Source organism: Sceloporus undulatus, chromosome 2 (assembly GCF_019175285.1).
Source record: "Sceloporus undulatus isolate JIND9_A2432 ecotype Alabama chromosome 2, SceUnd_v1.1, whole genome shotgun sequence".
NCBI classification, from domain to species: Eukaryota; Metazoa; Chordata; class Lepidosauria; order Squamata; family Phrynosomatidae; genus Sceloporus; species Sceloporus undulatus.
The window spans coordinates 54,028,619-54,046,567 of record NC_056523.1 but is presented as its reverse complement, the minus strand read 5'-3'; the positions used below and the strand labels follow the sequence as shown (position 1 = coordinate 54,046,567).

Below are 17,949 nucleotides of genomic sequence, written 5' to 3'. Positions count from 1 at the left end.
AACACACTCACCAGCAGCAGCGGAGGCAGCAGAAGGAAGGGCGAGACACTTGGCCCCAACGCGCTCTCCTCCTCCTCCAACCAGCGCCAGAGCAGTACTCAAGCCGCGCAGGGGGGAGGGATAAATCCCCCCCGCCCAACACACTCACCAGCAGCAGCGGAGGCAGCAGCGTCGGAGCCCTTTTTTTCCTTTCCTAGCTGCCATAAACAATACAGATGCGCTGTTAGACAAGGCTATAGTGGGTGACCATCTCGCCCGCATCCAACATATTGTAAATCGACCCGGTGAAGGGCGAAGCTGTTTGGGTTGACAAGCAGCTGAGAGGGCTCGGGGGCTTGATCGGGGTTCCAGGAGTCTTCCAGTACGGGGAGGGGCATCTGGGACATACCGGGAGCTAGAGCAGCCTTACAATATGTTGTGTAGCGAGAATTCTTGTCTAACTTTTATATTTAATGATACAGTGTTATGTCACTAAGCTAGATACAGGGGACAGAAACAGGGTTCAAGTAGGGGAATATTTAGAAATTCTAGTATAATAGAAGTAAGTAGAACACTCTGTTTAATAAGACTGGAGGAAGGGTATAGCTCTTTGCTGTTTTTCTTTCTGATAACTAAATAATATTAAGGTAAACGGGAGTAATCGGTTGGTACACTGTACTAGTTAAGGTATCATACAGGTAGGCAAACATCTGTAGGAATAAGATCTAAAGGACAAGATATCTTGTTAGTGATTAAAATGGCATCAGGTGTGAGATCTAGAAATTTGACACAAACACAACTAGTTATAAATCCTAGTTGGGGATCCATAGATACAGCTAATAATCCGACAGATATATCCACCATTATTTTACAGGAATTGAGAGAATTCAAGAAAAATTTCAAAAAAGAGATCAGGGAAGTATTAAAGGCTACCAGAAATGAAATCAGGCAAGACTTACAAAAAGAAATAAATGCTCTGATAGACACAATGGATAGTATCAATAAGGATATAAAAGAAGTTAGAACAGAATTAACAGAGGTGGCTGTAAGGACTGATGAAACTGAATTAAAAATTGAGGGGATGGATCAAAAACAAACCGATTTGGAATTTGAAATCCTTTTACAAGAAATCAGATACAGAGATAGATGCGTGAAACTAAGAGGGATACCAGAGCAAATTAATGAAGACATTGAAAAGAATATTCGTATAAAACTGTCAGAATTCTTAAGTATACCCGAGGAGATCTTGGAAAATCAGATAGACAGAATTTTCAGAATAAATTCAAAAGCTGCCAGGGAAAAGAAACTTCCGAGGGATGTAGCGGTATGTTTTTTAGGTACTAGACTTCGGGATAAACTAATCCAAAAAAAATTTGAGGAAAAGTTAATAATGGGAGATGTAACTATAGAAATCTTTAAAGACATACCCCCACAGATCTTGAAAAGGAGACAAGAATACAAATTTTTATCTAATGCTTTATAGCGAAGAAACATACATTTCAGATGGGACAAAATTGAAGGATTATCTTTTAATTATAATAAAAAAAGAATCAAAATAGACTCAGTTGTGAAAGCTAAGGTATTTTACAAGAAAAATTTAGCTAAGGACAAAAATGCAAGATCAAATAGCAGCAAAACAGGTACAAATTCTGTGGAGAAGAAAGGAGAAACAAATTTTCAGTCAAATTTGAAGGATGCGATAACATTATTAAACAAATCTGATTCGGAAGAAGAGGTGTTAAGTGAGGAAGAAGAGAGGGAAGAAAGAGAGCCAAACATATAGGAAAAGACTTGTAGGAACACAAAGATAAGTCAAAGATGGAGATAAAAATTGCATCTTGGAATACTAAGGGACTGAATTCGGTTAAAAAGAGAAAACAGATCTATCATTATATTGAGAAGAATAAATTCGATATAGTGTGCCTGCAGGAAACAAAAATAAGACAAGACGATAGTAACTATTTGAAAAACTATAAACTAGGAAATCTATATTTTGCCTTGGATAAAAAAAAGAAGAGGGGGTGGCTATATACGTTAACGGGAAATACTCTGTAAAGGAATTGGATAAAGATAGTGAAGGAAGATTCATAAATGTGGAAATTTTTATCTCCGATAGTAAACTAGTAGTAGTTAATATCTATGCTCCATTAGAAAAGAAAGGTGCATTTTTAACAACTTAAATAAAAAATTACATGATTTGAATGTCAAGAATTATTTACTAGTAGGTGACTTTAACGGAGTGCTGAAGCCCGCAAGAGATAGACAATCCAATAAATTGATAGCAAAAAATCAAGGGAAACTCCCTACGAGTTGTATTAACTTAATAGAAGAACACGATTTGATAGATGCATGGTCTCACTTATATGAGGATAAAAAAGGTTTTACATTTTTTTTCCGATTCTCATAAATCGTTTTCAAGAATAGACTTATTTTTGCTTTAAAGAGACTTAAGCACAAAGCTAACAAAGATGGAAATTCACCCTCGGACTTATTCGGATCATAATTTAATAGAACTAGGTATTAAAACTTTTGAGAAGAGGGGATTTGAATGGAGATTAAAAGATGAACTATTGGAAGACCCAAAGTTCACTGGGAAATTAAGGAAAGAGATACATTTGTTCTTCAAAGAAAATATGACGCAAGGTATGTCATTAAAAATTGTGTGGGATACTTTCAAAGCGGTAACAAGGGGTTACCTAATTCAAAGATCTGCAGAGTTAAAAAAAATTAATAAGGAGAAGCAACTTATGTTACTGGATCAATTAGCAAGAAAGGAAGACGAATTAATTCAAGATCCAACCAACAATACTACTCGTAATGAAATAAAATTGCTCCAGAAGCAAGTTAAGATGGAAGAAACAAAGGAGTTAGCAAAAGAGTTAAAACTAGCCAAATTTGATTACTTTGAAAATGCGAATAAACCCGGTCGATGGCTGGCAAATAGAGTAAGGAAAATCAGAAAATCCAAAAACATTTCCAAAATCAGAGATAAATTAGGAACTTACACATGTAAGGACAAGATTGAGGAGGTTTTCTATAGCTATTTCAGGAAGCTTTATAAGGAAGATAATCATAGAATCATAGAATCATAGAATTGGAAGAGACCACTAGGGCCATCCAGTCCAACCCCCTGCCATGCAGGAAATCCAAATCAAAGCATCCCTGACAGATGGCCATCCAGCCTCTGTTTAAAGACCTCCAAGGAAGGAGACTCTATCACCCTCCGAGGGAGTGCATTCCATTGTCGAACAGCCCTTACTGTCAGGAAGTTCCTCCTAATGTTCAGGTGGAATCTCTTTTCCTGTAGCTTGCATCCATTGTTCCGGGTCCTGTTCTCTGGAGCAGCAGAAAACAAGCTTGCTCCCTCTTCAATATGACATCCCTTCAAATATTTAAACAGGGCGATCATATCACCTCTTAACCTTCTTTTCTCCAGGCTAAACATCCCCAGCTCCCTAAGTCGTTCCTCATAGGGCATGGTTTCCAGACCTTTCACCATTTTTGTCGCCCTCCTTTGGACACGCTCCAGTTTCTCAATGTCCTTTCTGAATTGTGGCGCCCAGAACTGGACACAATATTCTAGGTGGGGCCTGACCAGAGCAGAATACAGTGGCACTATTACTTCTCTTGATCTAGACACTATACTTCTATTGATGCAGCCTAAAATAGCATTGGCCTTTTTAGCTGCCGCATCACACTGTTCACTCATGTTCAACTTGTGGTCTACTTGGACTCCTAGATCCCTTTCACACGTAGTTTCATTCAGCCAGGTGTCACCCATCCTATATCTGTGCATTTTATTTTTCCGCCCTAAGTGCAATACCTTACATTTCTCCGTGTTGAATTTCATTTTGTTAGCTTTGGCCCAGCTTTCTAGTCTATTCAGGTCATTTTGAATCTTGATCCTGTCCTCTGGGGTATTAGCTATTCCCCCTAATTTGGTATCATCTGCAAATTTGATAAGTATGCTTCCAATTCTGTCATCCAGGTCATTGATAAAGATGTTGAATAAGCCCTCTTCCAATTTAAATGATGTATTAGATAAGTTTTTCAAAGATAAAGAAATACCCTTGGCCACCGAAGAGCAAAAAGCAGAGTTAAACAAACCATTTACAAAAGAGGAAGTTATTTTAAGTATTCAAAATTTTAAAGATGGGAAAGCTCCTGGCCCAGATGGGTTTACGTCAACATTCTATAAGTTGTACAAAAATGATATAGCGGACCATTTCTGTAAGGTAGTGAATTCTATCTCGAAAGAAGGAATACCAGACACCTGGAAAAAGGCGCACATTGTACTGATCCCCAAAGAGGGGAAAGATCTATTGCAGGTTAGTAATTTTCGACCGATCTCGCTTTTAAATATCGATTATAAGATTTACGCTTTTTTGTTGGCAAACAGACTCAGGAAATTACTAATACAAAACATCAAAGAAGACCAAAATGACTTTCTGCCAGGACGGCAGATTAAGAACAATCTAAGAGCAATTTATAGCATACTGGAATATTATAATGTTCACAGAGAAAGACAGCTAGCGCTTTTATTTGTAGACGCCGAAAAGGCGTTCGATAACATAAAGTGGTCATTTATGTTAGAAACCTTAAAAAGAATGAATCTTGGAGAACTCTTCTGTGGAAACATTAAGCAAATTTACAAAGAACAAATGGCCAGCCTAAAGATAAACAATACCGTGACTCAAGAATTTCCGATAACTAAAGGGACGAGACAAGGCTGTCCTTTATCCCCTCTTCTCTTTATAGCAACTCTAGAGATATTGAATAATTCCATTCGAAACAACGCTAATATAAAAGGCACAAAGATTAAAGGACATGAACATAAGATAAGAGTGTTCGCAGATGATATGATAGTGATATTAGAAGATCCTTTGAATATCGTCGACACCCTGTTAAAAGAGCTTAACAATTTTGGTAAAGTAGCAGGGTTCAAGATTAACAGAGAAAAGTCTAATATATTAACTAAAAATATGTCAAAACAAGAGCAAGAAGCATTGACTCAAAAGACAGGCTGTCAAATACAGAAAAAGGTTAAATATCTCGGAGTGTGGATTTCAAATAACAATAACAACTTATTTGAAAATAATTATCAAAAACTCTGGAAAGAAATCAAAAAGGATCTGTTATATTGGAATAGGCTACAACTATCGTTATTAGGTAAGATCTCTTTGTTAAAAATGATGATACTACCAAGAATTATTTTTCTTATGACCAATGTTCCGATAATTTCTGATGATAGAATTTTAGACGAATGGACGAAGGAATTTAAAAAGTTTATTGGCAAAGGTAAAAAATCAAGGATCAAATGGGAGTTATTGAGAGATGCGAAAGAAAGAGGGGGATGGGCCTTTCCAGATTTAAAATTATACCTACAAGCAGCACACCTTACATGGATCCAAGATTGGATAAAATTAGAAAATACATCAATACTAAATCTTGAGGGTTTTGACCTAAAATATGGGTGGCACGGGTATATATGGTATAACAAATCAAGATTAGATAAAGCATTTAACAATCATCCAATTAGGAAAGCTTTGCTTCAGACTTGGCAAAAAATTAAAAAGAATTGGTATAAGCAAATTGCCAACTGGGTCTCTTCGCAAGAAGGTCTATTTGGGAAATGGTCAGTAAATTCAAAATGGCTAACGTACCAAGACTTGATAGTAAAGGATAAGCTAGGCCGTAGTAAAATGAAATCATTGCAGGAAATCAATAACAAGGGATATGAGTTGAATTGGTTTATTTATTCTCAGATTCAGAGCAAATTTGTTGAAGACTGTAAGAAAGAAGGGATTGACACTTTAAAAAATGATTTAGATATTATCTTCGAGAAACGAGATAAAAAGAAAATAAATATGTTCTATAAAACTTTACTCAAAAGAGATACAGAAAAAGAGATAATCAAATCTAATATGATTAGTTGGGCGCAAGATTTTGGTCACACGCTAGAACTTGAGAGTTGGGAAAGAGCATGGAAAAGAACACAAAAATTTTCGGCTTCATATAATTTGAAGGAAAATTATATGAAGATCTATAGCAGATGGTATTTCACCCCCTCAAAACTCAAGAAAATGTTTAATCTGCAGGAGGACAAATGCTGGAGGTGTAAAAAGGCTAGAGGGACTATGTTTCATATGTGGTGGTCCTGCGAAATTATGGGAGAATTCTGGGAGAAAATTCATTTAGCAATTCAAGATATATTTAAGATTAAGTTCAATAAGGAGCCTGATTTACTTATTAAATATGACGTCAGCAATGAAAACCTCCAAAGAGAATGAAATATGGAGAACACTGCTCTACTTAATTACGGCGGCGAGACTAGAAATAGCAGCAAACTGGAAAAAAAAACGAGGCCCCCAATATAGAGGATTGGCTATTAAGAATTCATGAAATGAAAAAAATGGATAAACTTTCATATGAAGTTAAGAATGGGAATATTGTTCATCATGAAAAAAATTGGCGTCCTGTTGTGGCTTATTGGAATAATATATGGGGAATTAATACAGAGTTGTTCTAAGAATTCTTTCCCTATACAGATGTAATCAAGAAAGTGGAAGAACCCTATCGTTTGAATGTAACTAGATTATATGCAAGGGATACCACCATACCAGATTGTTAATGGATATGGTGGCACCTCCCTAATTTGTGTTGTTGTTTTTTATATATATATTTAAGGTGATCACTTCTTGGAAGGCTGTACGAAATGATGGAAAAACTAATAAAGATATTTTTAAAAAAAAAGGACAACAGGGAAAGACATATTTCTTCCATGGGGGACCACTACAAAAAAGAGCTGCTCATTACACCATAATGAATTGTAGCATCCAGAGAAGTGCTATTAAAAAACAAAGGCCTTAAAAGCAACCTGAGCACTTTGAATTTGGCCTGGCAATTGACTGGTTACTGCAGTTAATGCAGCCCTGGACTATCATCTTGAAAAATGTCAACTTCCAGTGAGCGGTCTGTCTTCATTATGCTACATTCTTTAAGTCTGTGGACTCTTTTCAATGATAGTTCCATATTGTATGCCATTGTAGTAAAGTGGACTGGAGATTAATGTGCATGGGCCAGGCAGTATCTGTCGTAGAGTCATAGCTCAGGGGTTGTAGTGGTTTTAGAAGGAGAAGGTGGGAAGTTCCCATGAATAAACAGCAGTCTGCTCACATGATATTGAATGAAACCCATAATTATTTTTATTCCACTGTAGCAGGAATGGGCAGCTTGTGGTTTTTTAGATGTTGCTGAATTGCAGTGCCCATTATTCCTCAGCATTAGCTAGGGATTATGAGAATTACATTCCAACATCTGAAACAGCTGCAGGTATATTTCCATAGGGTACCTTCCTACACTAGAGGGTAAAGACCTTTTTGTTTTTAAAAGCCATTCCAATCTAGATACTTTTTGGCGTTTTTTTTTACTAGCTTCTTTTAATTGGTGTGGTTTTATTGCTGTTTCTTCATTTGTGTTGTATTTGAAAGTTATTTTTAAAAATGATATATTGCCTTGAGAACCCCTATGGAAAGGTAGCTGAGAAATAAGGTGGGTAAATACATGCTAATAGCCTTTTCTATCCTTTCAACATGATTAGAGAACCATATTCTTGTACCTTCTGTTTTCTGGAGGTAAAAATTCCTTCTACAACCAACATAAAGAACACTCTTGCCTGGGAACAAGCCTGTTGGCTGCTTTTCTTTTCTATTCTTTTTTCTGTCCTTGGTAGGTTAAATGCCAGCTTCATGCTGAGATTCATGTACAACATATTTGTTCCTGTTTCCCTTTCCTCCTGCTGTTTCATTGCAGATTGCTGTTGGCTAATGGTATCTGATGGGACTCCTGCAAAATATTTCATTAGGGTACCTTCCACTCCTGCTTCCTTTTCTGTCTTTTTGTCATCTTTTTGATCTTGCAAATCCAGGTCCTGGGAGAAATCAGACTGGATGAAATATGAAAATTGCTTGAAATGTAATTGGAGAAACAGTGAGACTTATAAAACCCATGGAGATAATGCTTGCACCTACTTATTCACAATATTTAATTTTTAATGGCAGTTTTAATTAATGGATCAAAGGTCTTTGGTTTTTTCTCAGCCTCAAGTAAGAGATACTGTAGAAAGGAACTGCAGGACAGTGAAAAAAGGTGCCATTAAAATCTCTGAGCTCCAAATTTTTAACAGGTGTGTGTAGGGAACATTTTTTTTTAAAAAAAAGACTGTTATATAACAAAAACACAAATAAAATCACTTAGTAGTTCACTGCCAAAATGCATTTTGAGGTGAGTACTCATCTATGATTTGTCAGTTCCTGAGAAACAGTAAAAAAAAGAAGTCAAAATCTGTGAAAATGATTCCCTACTGTGGTTTCTTTCCATAATACATAACAATATATTTAACAATAATGCTTTCAAGTAACAAGTTTGAAAAGAATATCAAAGCATGCTTATATAAACCTGTTAATTTATGAACTCTGCAAGAAAAGTGGTAGGAGGAAACATAGAATACAAATGTATCTAGGAGAAGCAGACCTGCAAAAAGAATTAGTGACCTTTCTGTGTTCAGTCCTGGTTTTTTCCCCTTAAATATTGGCAAGACATTGCAAGAAAGTAAGAATAAACACAGTAGGAAAATTTTATCTGAGTGCCCATGGCAAGGAGAACTCGGAGAGAAAATAAAACTTGAAATAATCATGATAAAATCTATAAAGGACATGCAAGAATGCAGAAAGAAAATGTACAGTGGCCCCTTGATATCTGCTGTGGTTTGGTTCCAGGAACTGCCGTGGATACCAAAATTCTTGGATGCTCAGGTCCCATTAAATACAATGGATAGTAAAATGATGTCCCTTATATAAAATAGCAAAAATAAGGTTTGCTTTTGGGAATTTTCATCTTTTTGGAATATTTTTTTAAATCCATGGAAGCTTGAATCCGTGGATCTGAAGGGTTGGCTGTAAATGTATTTCTTATCTGTCATACTTTGTTTAATCCACCCCACACACTCTGAATGGATTATTTAATTTGTGTAAATCTATTTAGCCTGTCACCATTAAAACAGTAAGTTACAGAGTAAATGTATCCATGTAATATTTGTTACTGTTAATGTAGATGAACTGGAGAAGAATCACATTCCACACTATGTCAGTGGTTCTCAAAGTTAGGGCCCATTCATACTTATGATTTTGTACCAAGGAGATTCGGGTCTCTTCGGCGATGCCATCCCGCATTGATTGAGATCATAGTTCTCACTATGTTTACCACAATCAAATTTTCTGTTACCGTTCACACTTGAACAGCAGCGGCAGTGGCAGCAGTGGTTGGAGGGGCCAGGAGGAAGAGGAGAAAGGAGGAAGATGGAGGAAGGAGAGCAGGGATGCGTCATCTCAGGGAGAGAGGAGAAGGAGGAGGAAGAAGAGGCAATGGCAGGCAGTGGCCACACTCAGCCTCAGAAGATTTGCCTCGTTTCTGACTTATGACGACCCTAAGGTGAAGCTATCATGGACTTTTCATGGCAGGGTTTGTTCAGAACAGGTTTGCCATTGCCTTCCCCTGAGGCTGAGAGAGTGTGACTTGCCTGAGGTCACCCAGTGGGTTTCATGGCCCAGCAAGGAATCAGACAAATCCAATGCTTCTTAGCCGTGCTCAAAATGGAGGACACTTGGATAGCAGTGGCGTTCCCAGCCTGGGTGAGACTTAGTGTGGGGGGGGTTGGCTTTCCTGGGGTAGAGCTTGAGGGTGGCATCAAAAGAGCAGCCATCACCCAATGCCTTCTGGCAGGCTCCCACCCCCTGCGAGGCTTGACTTCCCAGCCTTGCAGGGCAGGAACTGGGGACACTGGGTCCTCCACTGGGTGTCACCCGCCTTTGGTGGTGTCACCCGGTGTGGCCTGCACCCCCCGTGACAATACTGTTGGATAGGAGTGGGGAATGTAGGACAGGTCCTGGGAAAGGAGGATACCTGGTCACCCCTGTCTGTGGGGCGCTCTCCTCTCAACTGTTGCTAAAAGAGAAACCAGGGAGTGGAGCGGATGAGAAGAAAAACAGCCTTGTGCCCCAAATGCCCGTAAGCCGGCACTTGGGCTTCTTCCCCTCTGACTCACCTGTACTTGGTTTCTCAGTCTCAGGGAGTGGAGAGAGCGGCCGTTACTCGACAGCTGAGGCAACAGGAGCACGGGCTGCTGCTTCAGGAGGGGCTCCACTGCCAGTTCCAGGATGCTGAGAGACCCTTCAACTCACTTCAGACTAATGGGAACAACCCTGAGGTGAACCTATCATGGTTATCCCCCCCTGGGGTTGAGAGAGTGTGATTGTCCCCAAGGTTTACATAGCAGGGTGGGGGAACATGAACCCTGGTCTTCAGAGTCACAGGCCCGATTTAAACGGGCGCTATGAGGCACCCCCATCACGTGTGAGGGGTGGCACTTTCAAACGCTCCTCACCCCTCGCATGTGACGGGGGCGAAAAAATGGCGGCACCCTATACACATGGGCGCTGCCATTTTGACGTGACGGACGCCTAGTGTCCACACGTCTCGGTGCCTTCACGGCACTGTAATTGCACCATTGGCGCCTTGCAGCATCATAATGGCAGCGCAGAAAGAAGCCGCTATTTGCGGCTTCTTTTTGTTGCGCTGTGGAGCTGCGCAGTTTGACCGCTGCGGCTCCCTTGCGCAGCAAACTTGGGCGGTCTGTATCCCGCCATAGTCCAACACACAAACCACTACAGCTCTGTTGGGGAAATGAGTAGCCCTCACTCTTTCTAAGTACGTGGGTCTGAAGGGGAAACTGAAGGCCATTTCCACTTCCTCTTGTCTAGAGGAGGAATTCCTAAATGTCCTCCATGTTGAAGTGAGGAGAGAAAGGAGGAGGAAAGTGGCACCGCTGCGATATGGAGAGCAGGGAGGAGGAGAAGGGAGGATAGCATTTCAGAGTCCTGTGCAATCCTGATCGATCTGGTAGTGTGTTCTCACAACCAAAAGATCCGGATCATTGCGGGATCAACCAAAAGGTGCGGTAAGGGACCCGGTGCCAAACCAGGTTAAATTGGTGTTTTTGTGCCCTGCTCCCCCACCACGCAAACTGCACTGACTGCATTTGGGGCCAGTATGAACTCCAGCGAAATAACCTGGGTTCCACACTAGGTTATTTCGTAGTGTGAATGGGGCCTTTGTTCCCACGTTGCTCTGTTACAGCTCTTAGGGGCCTTGACCATTGACAGTGCCAGCTAGAGCTTCTGGATGTTTTAGTGCTACAACATCTTGGGACCCAAGTATGGGGATCCTTGCTTTATGTGATAACTGTGTTTGGGGCAAAGTTCCCACAATGTGAGCATCTGGATGTAATTGTCTTGAGGCCTATAATACAAGAGATAAACATGGAGGCAGTGAAACAACGTATGACATAATTAAAGATCACAAGACAAGCCAGTAAGTAGACCCTCTCACTTTCCTTAAGCTCAATCATAATTGTTTTGTTAGTTTGGGATGTGGTATAACTTGCATGTTGTTTGCTATCTAGTCAACTAGAAGTGAGCTCCTTCTTCCAAATATAGGCAGGATTTCTTTGCATGGTTTTACTTTATAGAATGAAGTTGCCATGCTGGCAAAATTACTGTGGTATCTTAAGTTTATGTGGTATTTAATGAAAATAAAAATGGTATACTTTCAAACAATCACTTGTAAGAAATCTGTCTGGGCTTCTACATTATTGATGCTAATTTTTCTTTCAGTTCACCTGTGTTGTATATGATGCTTTTAATGTGCTTACTGTGGCCTTTAGCTTTACTCATAAATTACTGGTCATGTGGTTCCTAAGAGACTCATGGGTTTTACTTCACATAACCTATACTTCCCAGGAAGGGACAGACAGTTGTTAGGGAAAATACGGACTTTTCCCTTCACAGTTCATTTGTTTTGTGTGTGTGTGTGTGTGTGTGTGACTAATTTATCCTTTAATACTGAATGTAATAAGCATGGATGGGATTATTCTCATGCTATTTCATACTATGGACACATATCAGCTATACAGATGCAGACTGATTGGTTGTAATGTAAATCAGTTTGGTAATTCTTTGTTTTGACGGGCTTTTTCATTCTGGGGGTCCTTTTGGTGCCCTGGTACAGTGTTTCCTAACTTGTTCCCCTCCATCTAGATGTTTTGAACAATTCCCTTCTGTTCTAGACAGCATGGCCAAAGTTAGGGACTGTTGAAGGGCACCAGTTTGGTGAAAACTGACTTCATGAATAAATCCATTAATATATGATGGCTCCATTTTTAAAAATTATTTAAGAATTGTAGTACTGGACTGTGAATTTTTAGAAACTTTTTTATGCTGACTGATGCTTTTCTTGATTTTCAGAATTCTGAAATCTACAAGATGACTTTGGCTCAGTACAGTGATGCAGTTACCAATGCAGAAGATCGGATTAGGTAAGAAACCAATTTCTAACCTTGCTCTTCATGCTTAAAAATATTGTCTAGTCCAGGGATAGGATTTATATGGCTCTCCAGATGTTGTTGAACTGCACCTCCCAGTATTCTTTACCATTAGCTACACTGGCTAGAGCTGCTGGGACTTCCAGTCCAGCATGATTCAAAGTCCTGTATTATTCCCACTCATGGTCTAGATGTGTAAAAATAAGGACCAACCTTTCCATCTACATGGTGGGCCACCAGCCAGTACTGTTCAAAGTAGGGCACTATGGTAAAATCAGCAAAGAAAGCTAACAAAAGACCAGACCAGAATAGATAATAATGTATTTCTCTCTAATCTTTATAAAGTAAGGACCACAAGCTCCTGAGCTGAATCTATTCCTCAAAGATTCTTCAGAAAACTATACCCCCTTTTCTATGACACCATGGTGTCATTGTGGTATCCCAGTTTTTGAATTAGAAGCTTTCTTATTTTTAAAGATTGAAATGTTTCTCCTAAGGTTTAGTAACTATTTTAGCTTGACATTTTTAGTACTACCAATTAAGCCTTGGTTACTGGAGGTAAGAGTTTTAATTTAAAATGTGCTGATACTTTCAGTCTTTCTTTTCCTACACATTCCCAAAACACCTCTGAAGTAGAATTCATTGCTGCAAAGCAATACTGGGTTACTGCTGGGAACTGGGGGTGGGGTAACCACCAACCCAGTGAGGCTGAATCCCTCAGTTTATACTGCCAGGAAAAAAGGGCCTCCATTTGCCTTTTCCACAGTACATCTACAAGTTGAGCAAGGGAGCACATGCCTTGCTGGGAGTGGGTTAGTACTTCCAGAAAGTTTATGGTAATACCACTTGCTTCACTCTGCATGACTTCCTTTGACATGGAAGCAGTTTGTTTAAAAGCAGGTACTGTATGTTGCTTGTTGGGAAGTGGGGTGGGTTGCTTTCAGTGACAGCACTGTAGCAAAGCTCTCAAGGACCTTGGGGTGACATAAAGACAGCTGGGCATGCATCTTTCTTGCCTACTCCTCTTACAAAGTTTGTAGCATACATGTACTCATTTATTTTGGAAGCAAGAGGATTCTGCAGCATAACATAGGAAATCTGCTTGATCAGGGTGAATGAAGTTCAATTTTGGTTCAGCCTCTTTTTCACATGGGATCTACTTAGGGGATGTTCCCACTAGGGGAAACCCCGCGTTCTGAATCGAATCCAAGGAGTGGCGTTCATATTAGAATCCGATTTAAACCTAGAACGGTTCTAGAGCAACCCGCAATCGTCCCCACTACAAATCGAATCGTAGAGCGGGATAAAAATTTAAATCGAATTTTCCTCATTTAACACGTGTTAAAAAAACACTAGGGTCCGACCTACGTTTTTCCATTGATTCGAGTTAGGAACCGGAGTATTTAAATAGGAACGACAGCCTTTGAATCGGGTTGGATGGATGGGAGAAGCGGACTGCGGTGGGGGCTGTCCTTGGGGGAGTTGCCCTTTCTGTCCCCATCCGTCGTGGCTGTCGCCATTTTTTCTTCCCTCACCCCTTTGTCCGCTGTGGTCTTTCAATAAGAGATAAGGATTATTTTTATTTTTTATTTTAATGGTTTACAGGCGCTTAATCTCTTCAGCGCTTTAAGCGCCTGCATCTGCAAAGGACTACAAGGCTTCTCCCGGTGGATTGCAACCTCCCCTCTGTGTAGGGAGAGCCCATTTCTAACGGAGGAGAGGCAGGAAGGGAAGCCTCCTCTCAAAGAGGCATTCCCTGCCCGCTTGGGCTCTGATCTCGCCCAGGCAGGGAAGGGAAGGCTCCTCGCGAGGAGGCATCTGATCTTGCCCAGACAGGGAAGGGCTCTGGGGGGGGGATAGAGCCTTTCTCCCTCTCTTTCTCAAACGGAATCTGCCTTCTCCTCCAACCCTGGAAAGAGAATCTTTGGGAAGAGTGCTCCCTCCCTGCTTTGCCAGAAGCCTCCCCCATTGATCTGTGGGCTCTGTGAAGGGATTCTCCCTGGCTGTCTTGGGAGACATGAAGAGGGGATGCTGTCATGCAAAACCTATCCCATAGTTCCTCTGGAAAGAGCTTGGGTTTCCTACTAAATTCGGAAGGAAAATGTATATAAGGCTGACAGCGCTTATGACGTTTGATCGTTTAAGCGCCTTGATTGGTTCATTTTTAAAAAAAACCGCCAAAAATACATCATTTCACAAACGGTCAATGAAATGGAAACGCTGACGAAAGTTAAATCGCTTCCAAATAATCCGGGTTAACCTTACGTCATTCTGACGTACTATTGATTGACAGCTCCAAATAAGGTATGGAAGAGAAGAATCGCTTTATTTAAACACCGATTTCATGCCAAGTAGGAACGCTTGCAGGTAAAAACTTCGATTTAAATAACCAGATGGGAACGAAGAATAACACGTTTCGGAACGCGAGATAACACCAGGGTTATTTTGAATCGGTTTTATTAAAAACGTTGTATTTTAAATTGTTTCAAATCTTAAGTGGGAACAGCCTCAAAGATGTCTACAGTGGTACCTCGGGATACGAAATACCCAGGTTACGAAATTTTCGGGATACGAAAAAATCCCATAGGGAATTATTGTTTCGGGTTACGAATGTTTTTTCGGGTTACGAAAAAACTTTTGGTGCTTTTTTCGGCTTTTTCGCACGGAATCGCGGCTTTTCCCCATTAGCGCCTATGGCAATTCGGCTTACGAAGGCTTTTCGGGTTACGAAAGCGGCCGCGTTACGAATTAATTTCGTAACCCGAGGCACCACTGTATTTTACCTTGGCCTGGCTTTGATCTTGCCTTATACCTCACCCTTCCAAAGTTCTCTGGAGCACAAATGAAAAATAATGGTATTTTATTGTTGTAGTGTGAGGAAAGTAATTGATTGCATCCAGAGAAATATGCATGTTTCTCGCTTGTGTTTGTGGTGAGAATCAGTTTGGTAACCATTTATTTTCTTTTTAATTCCTGCGGTCCCTCACTTTGGTGCTCTGATGCAGTCTTCTTCCCCTACAAGGTTTTTGAGAGTCCCTGTCTTCCCCCTCTTCCAATTTAAGGAGGGCAATTTGAGCTCAGGTATCCTAAATCATTTCAGTCTATCTTTGGGCCATGATTTCATCCTGGCTGTGTGGTGGCGACCAGGTGGTGCTGTATACAGCTTTGAACCCCTGGTCCAAACTGCCATTGATTGGCCAGGGAGGTGCCCAAAATGTCTCCATTTGTGCCTGCCACCTTCATGGCAGCAGTTGCCATCCCAGATTCCTATGTGAGTACACCAGTGAACCTTATCCTTATCCTCAAAGAGGATCTCAGCCATAGTCTGCAGTAACCCTCAGAGTGGTAATATCAAGTAGACAATTTAAAGAACGTGGGGCAGGTGGAGTGATAGACAAATAAATGGTGACAAATTAGACATTAGCTGTTAATTAAAAGAACACAAACTACTTTTCTCAAAATACTGTATTTATCTTCACACCGAGATGGCTTTTGTTACTTTGTTCCATCTTTTTGTCACTTAATATGTGTTTCATATTCTATGTCTATTTATATGGTGATGTATGTTTCATATTTTAAGCCTATTTATATGGTGGTGACAATGTCGAAGACAGCAGTTGCAGTGTTTTAATAAGAAAATATATCATCCCAATTGAAAGCTCTTACAGTGTCTGAGCAGTTATACTTGTAAGATCGTGACAATCCATATTAAAATCACACTTTTAAAATCATGATAAGCCATATTGCATTTACTAAGCAGCTGGCTATAAGGAAATACAGTTTGGAATTGAGGGCAAAATAAAGAGATCTATTTAGATTCTTAAATGTTAGCCACAATAATTTTATAATACCGTATTTTCCTGCGTATAAGGTGACTTTTCAACCCTGGAAAATCTTCTCAAAAGTCAGGGGTCGTCTAATGCGCCAGATACAGATAGATAATCTTGGGCTTTTTATTTTCTTGCTGCCAAGAGTAGAGTACATTATGCCACAAAACCCACCCCTTTCCCTTTGGCCAAGAGTCTGGCAAAATTGCAGAAGCCGGCGGTGGCGGCGGCGCCATCCCCGCTCTGCCTTTTCTTCTTCACACAAAAAGGGAAGCGCTGGACTACAATTCCCAAGAAGCCTTGTGCACCGCAAATAGCACGGCAGAGGATGAGGCTGCCTGGGCTGGGTGGGGAGGAGGGGGCTAGCTACTTTGGTAGGTGCCTTACAAAATCAGGGTATCAGCTCAGAATGGCGGTGGACCTACCGGGCGCCTCCCTCCCTCCTTCCCTCCCTTCTTCCTTTCCACAGCGAGCCTCACCTCTTTGTCTCCTCCATTCCCCTCGGGTCTGCCTTCAGATGGGGCTCCTGGGGGAGTTTGCTGGGAATGTTCTCAGAGAGGGATTGCGAGAAAGAGGTGAGTGGAGGCTCTTTTAAGGGACTTTGGACTTCAGCTCCCAGAAGCCCAGGCTATTGGCCAACATGGCTGAGGCTTCTGGGAGCTGGAGTCCAAAATCTCTTAAAGGGAACAGTACTGTAATATCAATGGTCCCCAAACTGTGCTGTTCAAGAGCAAACTCTGGCCCGTTACAGACTGCCCAAAAGGGGTGGTCTTGGGCCGCTGCCGGTTGCAGCGCGGAGGAGCCGCAGCAGCCAAACCGCGTTACTCCTCCGTGCTGCAAAAAAGGAGTGCAGAAATCGCACTCCTTCTGGCAACCCGGAAGAGCCGCCGCAAGTGCCAAAGCGCACACTCGCGACGGCTCTTCCGGGTTTAGACGTCCGGATGCTGTGCGTCCGTTACGTCAAGATGGCCGCGCCCGTCTGTATAGGGCGCTGCCATCTTGCTGTACGGAATACGCGCGAGGGGCAAGGCGCGTCCGGAAGTGCCGCCCCTCGCGCGTATTCCTGACGTAACGATGACACCACTTAGGCCCGTCTGTAAGGCACCTCTGCTTTTTAAGAGGATTTAAACATTTTTAAGGGTTTAAGGCTCTAAGGCAGTGCTTCCCAAACTTTGGTCCTCCATGGGCTTGGGACTTCAGCTCCCAGAGGCCCCAGCTAACTAACAAACAGTCAGGAATTCAGGGAGAGGAAGCCCAAAATATCTAGAGCCCAAAGTTTGGGAAACATTGCTATAGGCCACAATGCTCCCCAAACTCTGCTTTTTAAGGAGATTTTGGACTTCAGCTCCCAGAATCCCAGGCTATTGGCCAACATGGCAGAGGCTTCTGGGAGATGAGGTCCAACATCTCTTCAAGGGCACAGTCTGGGGACCACTGCACAGGGCAAAAGATAACCTTTTGGGTTCTTCAGTACATGTCTTTTAAGGTTTAGAATCATAGAATCGTAGAGTTGAAAGAGACCGCAAGGGCCATCCAGTCCAACCCCATTCTGCCATGCAGGAACTCTCAATCAAAACATCCCCAACAGATGGCCATCCAGCCTCTGCTTTAAAGCCTTCCAAGGAAGGAGACTCCACTACACTTTGAGGGAGTGTGTTCCACTGTGCAACAGCACTTACTGTCCCTTAGTTCCTCCTAATGTTGAGG

The 17,949-nt window shown here is 41.2% G+C and overlaps 1 protein-coding gene across 2 annotated transcripts in view; it reads left to right on the top strand.

The window, feature by feature from the left end:
- CHCHD6 (coiled-coil-helix-coiled-coil-helix domain containing 6) overlaps positions 1 to 17,949 on the top strand; it is a 306,582-nt gene that overhangs the window by 166,585 nt on the left and 122,048 nt on the right. For both annotated transcript variants that reach the window (XM_042455668.1, XM_042455669.1), the window contains one exon: positions 12,339 to 12,409. In XM_042455668.1, coding sequence (XP_042311602.1) covers positions 12,339 to 12,409 — 71 coding nt within the window. The remainder of the gene's footprint in view (positions 1 to 12,338; positions 12,410 to 17,949) is intronic.